This window comes from Acanthaster planci, linkage group LG11 (assembly GCF_054643075.1).
Source record: "Acanthaster planci isolate LZ-2023a linkage group LG11, COTS_SCS, whole genome shotgun sequence".
Classification (NCBI taxonomy): Eukaryota; Metazoa; Echinodermata; class Asteroidea; order Valvatida; family Acanthasteridae; genus Acanthaster; species Acanthaster planci.
This window is the reverse complement of record NC_141787.1, coordinates 5,767,293-5,782,866: the sequence shown is the minus strand read 5'-3', so window position 1 is coordinate 5,782,866 and position 15,574 is coordinate 5,767,293. Positions and strand designations below refer to the sequence as shown.

The window sequence follows — 15,574 nt, the reverse complement described above, 5'->3', positions numbered from 1 at the left end:
AGTAATCCGTCTATTTAATTCCAATTTTTTGCACAATCAGATTTTAAAAATGTCATGTTCTCGGCAATTTTGATGATAGCATTATTCGTGTCATTTCAGAAATGTTGAAACAATGTGGGAAACAAACACGCAAAGGTCGAGTTCTGGCGGCCTGTTCTTGACACGGGTTTCTTGTTCTCGCACTCGAACAGCAGGAACACGACTCAAGAACACAGTTCTCGGAACAGGATCACACACCACCTCCTAGTCAGGTTTTACAGGAACTCACGGAAAAACCCGTGAGATTTTCATTTTTGAACAGCTACAAAAAGTAGAGAGATGGTTTCCAAAGCCATAGGCCATGTAGACAATGGGAAGTTTTGCAAAATTAACATTATTTATTTTCCGTAACACAGAAATGAATGTTCCTGTTTATATAGAAAAGAATTCAACCCATCCAAACCTTAACTCTCAAATAACGTACATGGACGCCGCCATGTTACATGTTGCTTATGATAACCGGCTGTTTGTTCCCAGCGTTCGAGCGGCCAACCCACGAACAACAAATCGAGCTGTTCGTGAACATATGGGAACAAGCCACCCAAACTCAGCCAAAGCTGCCAGAATAATGTCATATTGTCACCTTAATACATGTACTTTTACCCTAAGTGTTCCATGTATATACCATTGCAAAGCCCTCTTTCTGCTGAATTCAAATATACTGATATCTCAGTTTTTGAAAATTCTGACTTTAAGCTTATTTTGTGGTGACAGGGCCTAACAGTATTTGCCAAAAATTACCTGACTACCAGGCCGTTGAGAACCAAATAATTATAAATTTTTTGCATCTTAGGCAAAATATATCAGAGACAAATTGCCTTGAGACAATGCCATCATCAAGGAATGGAAGTTTAATAGCTATTCACGTGGTGTCACAAACCCACTGGTTCAAGACTTGGATCAGAGCCGGCTCACAGAAATAGAAAAAGGTTTGCTTGCACCCTTCTGACATTTTGCCTTCAAGCGGGACGGGGTGTGGGAGAAAATGAATTCTAATTGGTGAAAGCTGGCAACATTTGCCAAAGGGGGAATAATTTGAATAAAGGGGGAATAATTTGAATAAAGGGGAAAGTGCTGAATGTTGCAACACTAGGGGGTGATTCTACTTTCAAATGCTAATGATTATTGCTGTTATGTACATAGTTGCGTTTTTATTACTGCTTCCACAATTTTACTTTTTTGTTTTGTTTAAAATATTTGAAATCTACAAATCTACCCTCTTCATTCATTTTTTCTGTCTTTTTTCGTAGGTCGAGGAGGGAGGATTGACTCAAGAATTGCGGAGAAAATACTATGGCCTATCCCCCAAAGCAGAGGGGATTTATAATTCCATTTTCCCTTTGCTCCGTCTTGAATACAATTGTACCTCTACAAGCATAGTGACATTGTGGCATTCAAGAAATGGGTCTTGTGAGAGGGTTTGGTACCTTATAGCTCATGGCTGCAGACTGGGCCTGCCTAGCTGCATCCTCAGCATTGGTGACGTTAAACCTGGCCACCTCACTCCGATAGGCCTGGGCATCAGCCTGACCTCGGACGGACACCACGCCATCCAGGATCCCCTGCATGGTCCCGTTGACCTCCAGGGCCACCTGCCGGGCAGCCGAGGCATTTTGGGCAGTGGAGGCCAGCGGGTAGGCCTGCTGGACGGCGCTGATCTGGGCCAGGCGGGCCGAGTTCTGGTTGTACTCGACACCCCGGTTGCCATCGTTGAGTATCTGAGTAGCCTGTAAGCGTTCCGCTGCTGCAAGCTCAGTGTCCTGCAGGAGTCTATTAACATCTTGCAGGAGCTGCTGAATGTGTTGTTCTGAGACCTCAATGGCTGTATACATGTCTACAAGATAACAAACAAAACTATGACACTTCATCACAATATGACCAGGAGTTGGGTCGGTAGGGTGAGCTATTCAAAACAGAGTAATGTTTTCAAAAATACTTTTACTTTGCTTATTCCAAATGTTCTCGAGGTTGGTAGCAGAATGATGCTAAATGATATTGTAACAAGTGTTTGGGGAAAAAATTTAAAATGTTATGTAAAGTTGGTGCTACAGGTAGTGCTGTAGTGGTCAGTTTTTCTATTTCACAAGTAAAAATATTAATAGAATGCCAATTTGTCAAAATGCCATTATAGTGGAAATGCCCAGGGGCCAATTTCATAGAGCTGCTTAAACACAAAATTTGCCTAAGCACATAAAACCTTGCTTAAAAACAAAGGTTACCAGCTCAAAATCTATGTAGGCCTAGTCATGTTCACCAAAAGACACTGAATACCATTCCAAACCAATATAAATCACATGGAGTTTTGGCTGGTAACCTGATTTTTCAAGCAAGGTTTTTTCACACTTAAGCAAATTTCTTGCTTAAGCAGCTGTATGAAATTGGCCCCAGGTAATAATTTTTACCCAGAGAAGCAATTATGCCGCACTTCTTACTTGTACATTCAGATTTCATCACTATTTTGGACACCTCCCCTTTTTTTATAAGAGCTGGTTCAGTGCCCCAGCGACCCCTTCCTACCTTGTATATCCATCCAGGTGCCGTTCCCAAGTTGGAATTGCGTGGCCTGGGTGCTGCTCAGGGCATTGAGGTCCTGCCGCAGCTGCTGGGCATTCCTGACTGCGCCATCCCCCACCACCACGCTGCCAGCAAAGAGATGGACAGTGCCTAATCGGGAGGCCTGCTCCAACCGATTGGACTCGATGGCCGTCACCAAATCGGTGAAGTTGTCTACTTCATCCGAAATCTGAGGGAAGAAAACAAGCATGGCATCTAGAGAGGGCATACACTATATTCATTCACAAGCATTTAGTATTCAGGCAAGCAAGCAGGAAGAAACACAACTCCAAAATTACACAAAAAACAGGCAAATCAAACAAAAAAGAGAAGAATTGATCCTGTGTTTTTTTCACAAAAATAAGGTGATTTCAGAATGTTGTACCACTCTCTTGCAACTCTCAAAAGAGTTCACTGACTTTGAGCTCCTATTTGTCTACAATGTGGTGGCTGTTAAGGTCCCTCTCATCAAATCAACATTTGTGATTTATGTAAACAGCAACTCTGTGAGTTTGACTGAGCCAAAAGAGCGATGTGTTTTGAGATAATGTGTCACAGTTAAGTAATGCAAATTTGTTCAAGTTTCTAGATTTCAATTGCAAACATCATTAACCCGTTTGAAGTATTGATTGGTGATGACGTGTCGGAAACCCACCTGTTGAAATCCAACCTGTATGTATTCTAGATCCACGATTTCCCTGGTTCCCACCTCAATGGCCACTGCAGCACTGCTCAGGTTCCTCCGGATGAAGTCCAGCATGTAATCTACCTCTGGTACAGTCAGATTGCCATAATTATCTAAAAGTCCTTCAAGATGAAAAACAGATGAAATTCTCACTATTACAGTTGAAGAGGATTGACACATGAATATGACATATTTATCTCTTTCAGCAGCATCGGGCATTGGGAGGGCCACAGTAATGGCTAGGGTGCACATCAGCAGCACAATATGTAATTATAATATTGTGATGAGGGAATCCCCTCTGCCCCCCCCCCCGGCAGTTGAAATGACAACTGATATACCCAAGTGCGGCCAGAGGCCCATGTAAGGAAAACAGATACCGCATTTCACCGCAGTCAAAATTCCATATGACAACAATGATAATGACACAGACCGCACACAAACCCATGATGGAGAGAAGTGGGGGGTGCATCGTATGATAGCCAAAAGACCTTATTTGCCCAATCAGAAAAATGTCACTGTGATTCCTGTCTTTTTGGAATGCACTGTAACTCTGCCCAGCTACAATGTGGCAAATACGGAACGTCCTTGCAATGAGCCCCAAAGCTGGACCAAGAGAGGGGGCGATTTCCTTAGCAACAGGGGCCCCTTGGTGAGATCTGCACTTCCCTGGTTCATGAACGACTATGAAATGAACGTGTTCCGAGTCGCAACGCTACCAACAAAAATGAAAACTCTGTTCAACCAATGAAGGGGTGCTTCTGCTTCAGGCAAATCAACATTGGTTCTATCATGAAAGCAGACAATGAAGTCTACTGAAGGGTCAGACTGGGCGCATGGTGGAGGGGTTACGGTATCCCTTACCTCTGACTGTCCTGTGCTGCTCTCTGAATAGGGTTGCCATGTTCTCAAACACTTGGCGCCAGTTCTGGAAGCACTCCGGGCAAGGCTCACAATTTGGAAAAGCACCTACACAGAATGGGAGAAATTCCTTTAAAAAAACATGAACGTGTCGACCCATTTCAGGGCTTTTGTCTTTCCATAGCTTGACTTTCAAGTTGTCACATTCAGAAAATGTAGCTGCAATGTTTTAAATGGAAATAACATAATACAGTGCACTTCAAAATCTTATTTTCATGTTACAGAAACTACATTTTTAATGGACATCAGCACCAACAAATTCAGGTTCCAGGCAGTACAGTCATCAAATAGAGAATCTAACTTTCAACTGTTAACCACTTCCTGCCGGGGCAGTTATCAATGTTGATGATGCTGGAGCGGGATATTTATCATTTTTTTTCTCTTTTCAAAATTCTTTAAAAATTCCTATCTTCATTTACTGGACACTTACAAACACGTGGAGGACTGTCTGGTGTCCACTCTACCCGGACAGACAAAATCTATTGATGCCTGAGTATTTACGCCTGCAGCCTTGTAAAAAGAGCCCAGATTGTGCGGTGCTATATAACTTTCTTTGTTCACGAACCTGGCTCAGTGCACTGCTGACCTCTTTTCAATAGGGGCCAGATTAGCATGCAGCGGTGCTGTGTTGCTCATCGCTGCAGTGGTGGAGAGCTTTTGTCCCCGGTGGTAATCCACTTGTTCTAAATGCCCCAAACCGTGGTATACTGTTTCAAAACAAGGCTGGATTATTTCCATTTTTGAGAGTGAAAAAATGTCGGTAATTCCCAGCGGCCTGGTCTTTTGTTCCGAGTACGGTCTTTAGTTACAAGGCCCTGTTCCCTTCGTCTGAGTTCGGAGACCCCGGCCATGCATATAAAGCATACGTGTCTGGATCCGGAATCCCCAGCAGGCAGTGGTTAAAAAGTGGTGTCTTCAGAGCGGTCACATTTTAAAGAAGAAGATACGCCCTTCACCACTCATAGTTAGTGATAGATCAATGTTACTGCATCAGTCAATCACCGGAGACAGTCCATTATTCTGATTAATCACTTAACTCACTGAACTTACCAACAAAAACTTCAGTGACTATTTCGGACCCGTCTAGGGAAGGACAGAAGAGATGGAACAGACAGTACGGACAGCAAATCAGACAGAGAGGGACACAGAGGAATACGGTTGGTGGCGAAACAGGACAAAAAAATAATGTGCTTGTGTTAGACACATCTTCAAGAAAACACCTAAATGGGCAACAGACGATGCAAACTGGTTATCACAGGACAATTTTAATCGGATTATGACATTATTCAACAAATAACATTAACGTACTAAATAGAACCCACTCCCACAAAAATCCATATTGTAATGGAAATCCATTGCTTGGAAAGTTTAGTTTATTCCTGAAAAAAGTTGATGATCAGGAGCAATTATGCTCCACTCTCTATTCGGAGTGAATTAAATATGTTAAGTTTGCAAGATATCCTACACTAGCAGGAGTTACATACCACTAGAAAGCTTCTTCTATCCTGTCCAACAATAGTGAAATCTACAAACTCTTTTTTGTTTCCTGGTTCAGCAGTAGCAGATTGACATGATAGACAAGGACAATACCAACAATGTCTTCCTCAGACTAACTTAAAATGAAGAGGAATCGAACGAATGCTACAAGTTTAAAAGCTAAGAAAGATGTGTTTTCCTAGCCATTGTCAACATGAATGCATCTGATTTGAAAAGGCTTTGGCATGGATCCTGTAGACACAATGTTCTCTGTCTGCGGAGTGTGACAATTTATAAACACTGCAGGGCTTTATCAAACTAGCAGCTAGGAAATTTGTGTACAATGTCTCAGCCCATTTCAGCCTGAAATCTACACTGTGGACCTTAGGCTGTTTGAATACTACAGCATGTAGAGCGTTATGAGTTAATGCACAAAACACAACATAAAATTAAGTTACATTTGGAACAAGAAGTTAGTGAAAAAAAAATACGATGAAGAACTAAAGCAAAAGAAAATATAAGTACTATGAGAACAAACTGTCTCAGAAAACAAACTGCATTTCTGTGAAGAGGAGGATAATTGCTCTGTCAAAAGCAAAACAGACGGAAGCTTGAACAATCTTTACCTTCTTCGATGCGCCCGCACCTGTTGCACGTCCGTCCAGCAATGGTCTCCATTTTGCAGCTGCACTGACCGGTCAAGAGGTCGCAGGTGCAGTTGCCGCTGTCTGTGCAGGTGTCCAGGGCAGTGCCCTCGAGATTACACTGGCAAGCTGTGAAGACAGAGGGGGTCAATGCATAGAGGCATGTGCAACGTCGGGGTTCCCCGAGGGGATAAACATGAGATGATGAAGATGAGGTGGTACAAAAATTGCACGTACACTGTGAACGCAAGTTCTGCCTACCGTGACGGCAGGACTTACAAACAAGTCTACCAGGACATACATGTACATGGCATGGGTGTCTCAAAGAAAGGGGATAAGGGGTAGGGAACGTGATCCCTCCCACTCTAAAAAAGAAAGTTTTGAAATGAAAAAAATCATTTACACACACACAAAAAAAGAAATAATACAGAAAAAAGGAAAGAGGATGAAAATAACTGATTTGCTTGAAAATATATCTTGGAGTTGACCCCTTTCGCTATTGTCAATTAAAGTTTGCTACCGCTGAGTATGATACAGTGCTGCTGACTAAATTAAGTCCACTACTCACGTATGCATTCTTGGTCTAGGTTCCAGTATCCCTGCTGGCACTGGTCACACTTCTGACCGGTGACCCGAGGCTTGCACTCACACTGACCTGTCAACTGGTGCAAAATTGTTGATCAAAAACACAAACACTTCTTCAGAAAGCACAACAACTGAAATGACAAAAATGTACATTTCATCATCAGCCCATTCCCATTTAGGTATTTAACAGTAAACAGATTTTACAATTCCAACAGATGAAGTGGTGCTTTAGGTTTTTCAGAGAAAAAGAAATGTCTTCTAAGAAAGAACCGTACAGTCAATAATTTTGCCAAGGAATCTACTATCCTTAATCTTTATATCCCGTCCATGTTTAAAAGAGGCATGTTGCAATAAATTCTAGTACCTAAGTACCGGAAAAGCTAAATATTAAATACATAATGTTCTGTGATTTACAACTTTATAATTATGATGGTTGGTACTCAAGAAATGGCACAAAGATTAGGCCTATACAGAGCAGCAGGGTAACTAGGGTGAAATTTTTTGGGGGGAGGGGCAGTGGGGGTGTTCACCTTTACCCAAGGGAGCACTGAAAGCAAATAAACTGTGGGTTGTACACTGGTTGTGTGCATATAAAATTTCCAACAAGGGTACACATTGGGAGGGGGATACAGATGTTTATGGGGGGAGGGCGACATGTCCCTTGTAATACTGGCCTACGTACAGGCGCTCCCAGATCAAAAGCCCAAAATGTCCCACAACAGACTGCTGCAAATGAACAAGCAGAGGATTGTTGTGTGACAGTCCATACCAGATTGCACTGCGTCTGCTGATTTGCTGTCCCCACCGGATGGCAGTCGCATGATGTACAGCCAGCGCCGCTGGCAAAGCCCCACGTGTTGGCAGCGCACTGCGTGCACCGGTCCCCGACCACATTGGGGTAGCAGGAACACATGCCGATGTCTTGGCTGCAGTTGCCAAAGCCGCCGAGCGGATCGCAGTCACAAGCTGGACAGACATAATGCATAGAATATGGGTGCACAACAGAAGGCAGGAACAAACATGTCAACCTTAATTTTGCCATATTTATGCAAAGACAAAACAGAGAAGTCATGAGTATGAACGATTCTTGGCTGCACAAGCCTTTTTATAGTTTGTTTTACTATTTACACACATGGTAAATGGAAACAAAAAAATCAGTTGATAAGGCCCGGGGAGAGCAACTGAATGTGTGCAGACTATGAATCGGAGTTGCAATTGAGTCAGTCACATGTCAATCACAAGTTACTCTGCAAGTTGACACATAACTTAATTCACAGATCAGGTCAGAACTGAAGAGGTGAACACAGTTCATTTGGATACAATGCAAACACGAAGACCATACATTCAAATAGAAATCAGTCAGACGTGCTCAGCACATCCTTCGCCAAAATGTGCTTGAATCTGCATGTGCACGCAGTGAGTTCCCATCAAAGAAACATCTTTGCTATGCAAAAACATGCCCTCTTTCATTCCTGCTTGGAGCAGATAGGAGATATGATGTCCAACATACAAAGAATGCGCCAATGGTATCGGAAAATGGAGACTGACAAAATCAGGGAGCTTGTTGGCTGGATGTCCTAGGGGATTATCCAAAAGTTTGGCAGATAAAACAAACCAATGATTGCAACCAAAGCTCTCGCCGTTCTGCGTTGACAGGCACTTGGCCTTGAAGGGACTAGCGAGAAATGCAAGTTCAGTACCTTGGCAGTTGTCGATGGTCCCCCAGAAGCCAAAGTCACAGACATCGCAGGTGTGGCCGGTGGTGTTACCCGTGCAGTTGAGGCACTCGCCGGTGACAGTGTTGCACTGGCCAGGGCTGAGGTTGCAGGAGCACGGTACACACCGACCGCTGTTGGTCTGTTACAACAGAAAAATAATGAGGTCAACATCATTTTATTCACCAAGATCATATCGTAATCTGATACCATCAGGAAAATATGTCAATATTAAAAATATTTCATGAAATAATGTGCATCATCACCAGAGATAATGTCTTCACAGAATTATTTATTACGTTTTCTAACCCTCCTCCAATAATGTAACCCACAAGTTTTAAACGTATGACTTTTGATGACAGAAGTTTCCATCTCAAAGTTTATAAGAAAAATGTCGCTCAGTGTTTTCCAGGAGTCCCTGCCAAAAAAAATTTGCAAGCTTGAGACTCTGGTAGTCAAATTAAATTCAGACTACCAAGAGAGACCTTGGGTTCAAGTCTGGCAAGCCCATGACGAAGTACATCTAAGGTTATTCGGGAACAAATCTGTAAATGCACAAGATCTCCTATCAAGCATGGCCATGTGCTAACTCACACAGGTTTTTTGGTCTTGGGTGACCTTGCTTTTTGAAATTCCAAACAGGGTCCTTCAAGTGAGCTTGCAAATTTTTATTTATGTCTATTCTTATAAACATCATGTCCTAAAGGGTAAGTATTCTATAGTAAATCAGGAAATTTCCCGGACAATTGCCACATGTGTTTTTGTTAAGATTAGTAACTACCACAAGCTTTAGCATTTTAGGTCTTGCTGCTTCCTCTTGATTTCATTTTTCTCCCGTACTTTGTTCTATCTGTTTCATATTTCTAAACTCGAAAAATTCATAATTATCACATTGATAAGACCCCAGAGAGAGGAGAAAATTGTTAAAAACAAGTGTGCTACTATTTAACAATAGCAAGAAAATTAATAACAACTTAAATCACGGAAAAAAGAGGATTTATTTTGACTAGCCATGTTTTACATTCTTTGATCCTAAAGCAAGCGGTCTCTGTAAACATAACACAGAGGTTACAAAAAACAAAATGAAAATGAGTATTTTTGCAAGTTGCAGACACTCACCAAAGAGTCGGTCGGCATGCCGTAATATCCAGTTACACACATCTGGCAATAGTCCCCACCGTGTCCCTCTGCACAGCTGATGCAGACACCGTTGTCGTCACAGACTGGGGCGAAGGAGTTTACACTGCCGGTGGGTCCGGGGCACCTACAGGGCTGGCAGTCTCCTATGAGGGAAAGCAAGAGGAGGAAGGGAATATAATTAAGGAGTCAAGGCAAAGACTCCATAAAGCCTTGATGCACAGTGACAAAAACAGGGTGCTGTGCATGGCTGTTGCCAGGATAAGTTGAACTGACAAGGTGTGAGCCAAACTTTGCTGAAAAAGTGTGAAACACAAAAATGCCCGGCAAAATATTTCTTTTGTGAGTTTGTGAAGTTACGAAAAGAACCAGTGGATTTTCTAAAATAGACACATCTGATCACTGGCATCACTGTTCAATAATGACCTGTCTTGAGAATTGATCAATGACTCCTGGATGATGGGTGCATAGATGCTGATTATTTGAATATTTGGATCTTTGATCACTTGTTGAAAATTCATTTTCAAAATCAAATATTCAAAGAGAGAAAGTCCATGAAATAAACAATCTATTTGATTACAAAGTTGCATTCCATAATTAATGGCTTTATAAGTAAAGTTTAAAGGAGCCGAGTACACATGCCCAACAGTACGCCAATACATTATTTTCATTTCAATTTTGTGTATTTTGGTATATTTTGGAATTTGGTACAATCGAATAGTCATAGTCAAAAGAATAGTCAAATATTCAAATATTCTTAACAATCGGGCTTTACTGATTAGTTATTTACTTGTGATATCTTGCAATGAGTTCACAACATCTTAATCAAGAGTTACCAACTGACATACGGTGCAGAAAAAGACAAATAAACAGGCATGCAACTTGGACTTTGACAAAAATGAGGAAATTCCAATCTTTGCAAGACTTTGTACAATGTTTTTAAATTTTCAATGGCATGAGTGTGAAGTGAAAAGCGAGGAAATCAGCTGAACTGAGAAAAGCTGCATTCCTGAATAAAGAAAGTACCTGGAGTTCCATTAGTGGCATTGCCAAAGTAACCGTCCAAGCACAGCTGGCAGAATTCCCCGCCCGTGTTGTCCCGGCAGCCCTGGCACACCCCGGAGTCTGGGTCACAGGGGAGGTCGCTGTGGCCGTTGCATTCACAGGGCACACAGTCGGAGAAGGGGCCCAAGTCCAGGGAGGCTCGTTTGTAGCCCGGGGCACAGCTCTCGCAGAACAATCCCTGTGAGCGTGCAAGGCACAGGTGCATGGAATGAAATTTGGCATTTGTTTATGTGTACCCATGCGTTTAACACATACTCTACTGGAGACGTCATATTCCATAAGTTACAAGTGTCAAAGTACATGTGATAAAATGGTGGCACTCATGCTACAAGTTGTCAGGACACAGTGAGTATTTCCATAAATACTAGTTATAAAGGACCCATGAACACAAACAGGTGGCATCAGTGGTCCCAGCAAATTATTAGCAGACATAATCAGAAACGTTTTGAGAATGTTTTTAATCGGGTAGTTGAACATTATGTGGCCAAAGCAACTGTTTATAATTTTCAAACAATCTGCCATGCTTGACAGTACAGCCATAGAGTGCAAGGGCTGGTGAGGCTGGTGGAGTGCTTATTTTCCAGAGTCCAAGGGAATTTTTACTTTAATCTCAGCTTCCGCTTCGTCAATGGCTTCAGCTAAAGCTCCTGATCAGTTTCAAACATCCGTGAGAACCAAATCTTGGCTTCGTGTTGGATGAATCAAATTGGGGCTGCACTGAGCTTGATTAATAAAATTGAAGCTCAAAGTCCAGAAAAAGATGAGCTGACTGAGATATGGAAACAGCCTAAATGCCTTGCCCTGTTTTATAAATGCACATCACCCACAGATTTGGACTCTTGATAGGAACAAGTAAAACTTGACTGTCAATTTTACTGCACTTTACAAACATTTCACTTCTGTTTTCGTCCTAATTTTTAATGTTCCAAATAAAGCTATAGACTTAGGTTTAAAATTTAACCAATTCCTGCCGGGGACTCCGGAATCGGAGACGTATGGTTTATATGCGTGGCCGGGCTCTCCGAACTTGGACAAAGGAAACAGGCCTAGGGCCCTGTAACAAAAGACTGTACTCCGAACAAAAGACCAGGCTGCTGGGCATTACCGACATTTTTCACTCTCAAAAGTGGTGATAATCCAGCCTTGTTTTGAAACGGTATACCAGGGTTTGGGGCATTGAGAGCGAGCAGATTACCATCGGGGACAAAAGCACTCCACCACTGCAGCGATGAGACACACAGCACTGCTGCACACTAATCTGGCCCCTATAGAAAAGAGGTCAGCAGTGCACTGAGCCAGGTTCGCGAACAAAAGACAGTTATACCGCACAATCTGGGCTCTGTTTACAAGGCTGCAGGCCTGGCTGAAATACTCGGGCATCAATGAAGGTCACCTGTCAACTTAGAGTATTGCCTAAAGATTACTTCATGCGGCTATAAACGACCATTAAATGAAATGATGAATTTTTGAAGGATTTTGAAAAGGAAAAAATAATAGTCATGCCGGCCCAGCATCATCAACATTGAAAAATGCCCCAGCATGATGTGGTTAATGTTATGTTAGAATTGCATTCTGAAAAAGTAACCCTCTTATCCATTAACCCAATTTTGGGACGATGTTTGAGGGATATACTTTCATGAGTTATCCACACACAAATCTGACACTCACATCAAGTGTGGCATACTTTAAGTCACATTTTTTCTCGAGTTCCTTAGAGTAGATTCAATTGTCCTGTTCACAGCTTACCATGTACTCAGCAGGGCAGGTGCAATTCTCCACAAAGTTGGCAGAGTCCCCTGTTATTGAACCATCCCCCTGTGTGGCATAGTCCAGCATGACACTGTACAGGAACACTGACTCCCCGGGCAGCTGTGCAGAACAAACAGTAATGCAATGTGAGCTTTCTTCAACTTCACCGAGTTTTCTTGACTACGCCTAAACGAAGGAATGTCCACTTCGGTAGATAACAGAAACAAGTGTGGCTTTGCGTATGTTTCAGGTTCCCTGCAAAATGCTCTCCATCAACCCTTCTCTTCATTGTCAATAAGGAGATACCTCTACATGGGGGGGTAGATAACTCAATGGATGACTCAAAGCTGAGATACAGCATACAGTGAGCAACTGAGGAATTTCGGGAGGTGCGCTAATAGTGAATATCGGTGATAGATAGGGTAGCGAGACAAGTTGAAGCCAACACATCAAAATGAAGCTACCACTCAGTGGCACCTTCCAAAAAGGGAAATCAGATGAAAACCTCCATTATTCTGTATTTTGTACTAATGAAGTGGACAGGTATGTTTTGGCTTACCGTATTGTATTTGGCCCTGATGCGGATGGACTGGATACCGGTTAATATCCTGATCATGTATTCGGCAGTTGGCTGGTCCCCTTGCAGGCTGCCCTTGCGCCAGTAATTCTCATGCAGCTTGAACTGAGGAGTTAGTCATTATGCATTAATATGTGAGAGTTAAGCTTTATTCAGAGTTGTAATGTCAATTGCAAGCCAGTCAAAAATAAGTTAGAAAGTAACCAACAGCTTTGACACAATCAATTTGAAAAATATTTCCAGCAGGGTCCCTTTGTAGAAGAGAAAGAAGAAGTATAACCAGAAGTGAGATGACAAAATGTTGATCAATATCAATCAATTTTCAGCATCAGCTAACCCTCACCTGGTACTCTGTCTCATTCATATCTGTATTGGGTGCATAAGGAAGCGCAGCAACCAGTGTCTCATTCGCATAAATGCCATCGATGAAGACATCCCCGGCGGGATTGACAAAGGGGCCCTGGTCAGTCGACTGGCTGAGGAAGAAGGTCAAGGACTGGCCGTAGGCAGTCCTGAAGTCACCGTGGAAGATGGCAGGTGAGGCAAAGAAGAAATCAGTGGAGTTGGTTGGTGCAACGAGTTCAAGAATCAATCTGAAATAAAATGTCAAGTAAAAATTGGGTTTAAACTTAAACGTGAATTAAAGTTATATCCAGAGGGTAAATGTTAGTTAGATAAAGGAATTTGAAGGATAAAAAAATTTGAATTTTTATTTTTTTTATGTTGTGCTAAGCTTGTATTAGCCTCTGTAGCTCCAAACTGTGCCAAAGTTTGTTTGGCCGATTAAAGTTTTTGATGCATCATTCCATCACAGTCTTGCAAATACTTGAAGTAAAGATGAACAATTTCAGTACAGTCAATTCTAAATTAAAAGCAGAAGTTTTCCCTGTACTTTGTTACTAATTAAAATGCACTTACCAAAGCAAATCTGAGATTTTCTAACAATTTTCTCAAACCCCCAGAATTTAGCCAAAAGAATGTCCATCACATCATACAATGGATGATGAGATCATTTATGATCAAAGATACAACAAATCATACCAATAACTGCCAGGTATGTATCTGTGGATGACCCTTTCTGTATTATAAGGCAAGAAAGCAACAGTGAAAAGAGGATTACCTGGGATTGGAAATATCCAGAATAGGCACCTCATTCAGCTCAACAATTGCCCCACTGCCGGTCACCCCAGTCCAACGGGGGTCCACTGCCCCAGAGTTCAGCAGCGACCAACTGCTGGCGATCTGGGCCCGGAACCAGGACGAGGCAGTGGTGCACTGCGCACTGTGTGAGGAGCAGTAGCAGCCGGCACAGCCGCGCTCGCTCCAGGGCCCAAAGCCGTAGAAACCTGCAAGCATGAACATGGAGGTCAACTCAACATAATGTAACAATACCAAGGCTTGCAGTAAGCACCGTGTTTCCCTTTTGTGAGTGACTGGGGCTCAGTGAAAAAGCGTTAAAGTTCACCAGTTCTTTTCAGAACCCCACTCAATTGCAAAACCTTTGTCTTACTACAGAGTTTATCATCCATCCAAACCTTCAAATCATATTTGAGTGTGATGCGACCTGCTTTGGAAGAGTTAAGTGATGTAAAACACAACACCTATACTGATAGACAAGGTCTGATATCGTATAGAAGCTTATGTAAGTTTGTAAAGATCGGCCCACTTATGAACAGTGTACTCCTTTCCTCACCAGAGATAATGATATGATACACAAGTGTACCAATAGACTGCAATTTTGGCCACAATTTTCCAGTCTTAGAGGACTATGAAACAAAAACAAGAGTCCTCTTTATGGAACTTGATCTGCCTTCAGAAGTTGAAGTTGAAAGATGAAGTCCTCGGTTCTCCCCATGAATCGGACCTTTGAAAAAAGTTTGAGGCTCAAAATGTCTAGGAGATACAGTTACCAATATTTTACACTGCTCTTGGCAATACCCACAATGCATTACCTTCTTTGCATACTTGGCATTTGTCTCCCATGGTGCCCTCCCTGCACAAGCAGTTGCCTGCGTCATCGCAGCCGCTCTGAGCACTCCCCACAGGATCACACCCGCAGAAGGTGCAGCCGTCTGTTGTCAGCTGGTAATAACTGTGGTAGTGAGATACCCAAAAAAAACAACCTTAGTTCTCTTTGAGATGCTTTCTTCCTCCGTGGCCATGGTTTCAAATCCCTGTCAGGGTAGACCTCTCTGGGTTTTCATTCTATCGCTGAATAACCTCATTCTTCCCCTAAATTTCTCGTCTGGGATTTTCCACATCATCTTCGGTAACAGCAACTCACTTTGTCTTCTTCATCTCCTTGCAACATTTCTTCAGGCAGAGGGCCATCTTTTGAGCAGTCGCCATATTTGTCACCCAGAAATGTTTGATGCATAAGACCATATTGTATCAACCAATCCACTGCAACGTGGCTACACTGATGACAGAG

The 15,574-nt window shown here is 42.4% G+C and overlaps 1 protein-coding gene across 4 annotated transcripts in view; it reads right to left on the bottom strand.

Annotated features, from left to right (window-relative positions):
* Positions 1-15,574, bottom strand: part of LOC110987545 (laminin subunit beta-1-like) — a 44,960-nt gene that overhangs the window by 7,289 nt on the left and 22,097 nt on the right. For 3 of the 4 annotated variants that reach the window (XM_022250353.2, XM_022250354.2, XM_022250356.2), the window contains 16 exons: positions 15,096-15,235; positions 14,264-14,489; positions 13,487-13,736; positions 13,126-13,248; positions 12,564-12,686; positions 10,779-10,995; positions 9,735-9,898; positions 8,601-8,757; positions 7,670-7,866; positions 6,884-6,977; positions 6,298-6,444; positions 5,246-5,278; positions 4,139-4,243; positions 3,248-3,399; positions 2,557-2,782; positions 1,467-1,873 (listed from right to left, as the gene is read on the bottom strand). In XM_022250353.2, coding sequence (XP_022106045.2) covers positions 1,467-1,873; positions 2,557-2,782; positions 3,248-3,399; positions 4,139-4,243; positions 5,246-5,278; positions 6,298-6,444; positions 6,884-6,977; positions 7,670-7,866; positions 8,601-8,757; positions 9,735-9,898; positions 10,779-10,995; positions 12,564-12,686; positions 13,126-13,248; positions 13,487-13,736; positions 14,264-14,489; positions 15,096-15,235 — 2,761 coding nt within the window. The remainder of the gene's footprint in view (positions 1-1,466; positions 1,874-2,556; positions 2,783-3,247; positions 3,400-4,138; positions 4,244-5,245; positions 5,279-6,297; positions 6,445-6,883; positions 6,978-7,669; positions 7,867-8,600; positions 8,758-9,734; positions 9,899-10,778; positions 10,996-12,563; positions 12,687-13,125; positions 13,249-13,486; positions 13,737-14,263; positions 14,490-15,095; positions 15,236-15,574) is intronic. The other variant, XM_022250355.2, reaches the window with a different exon arrangement.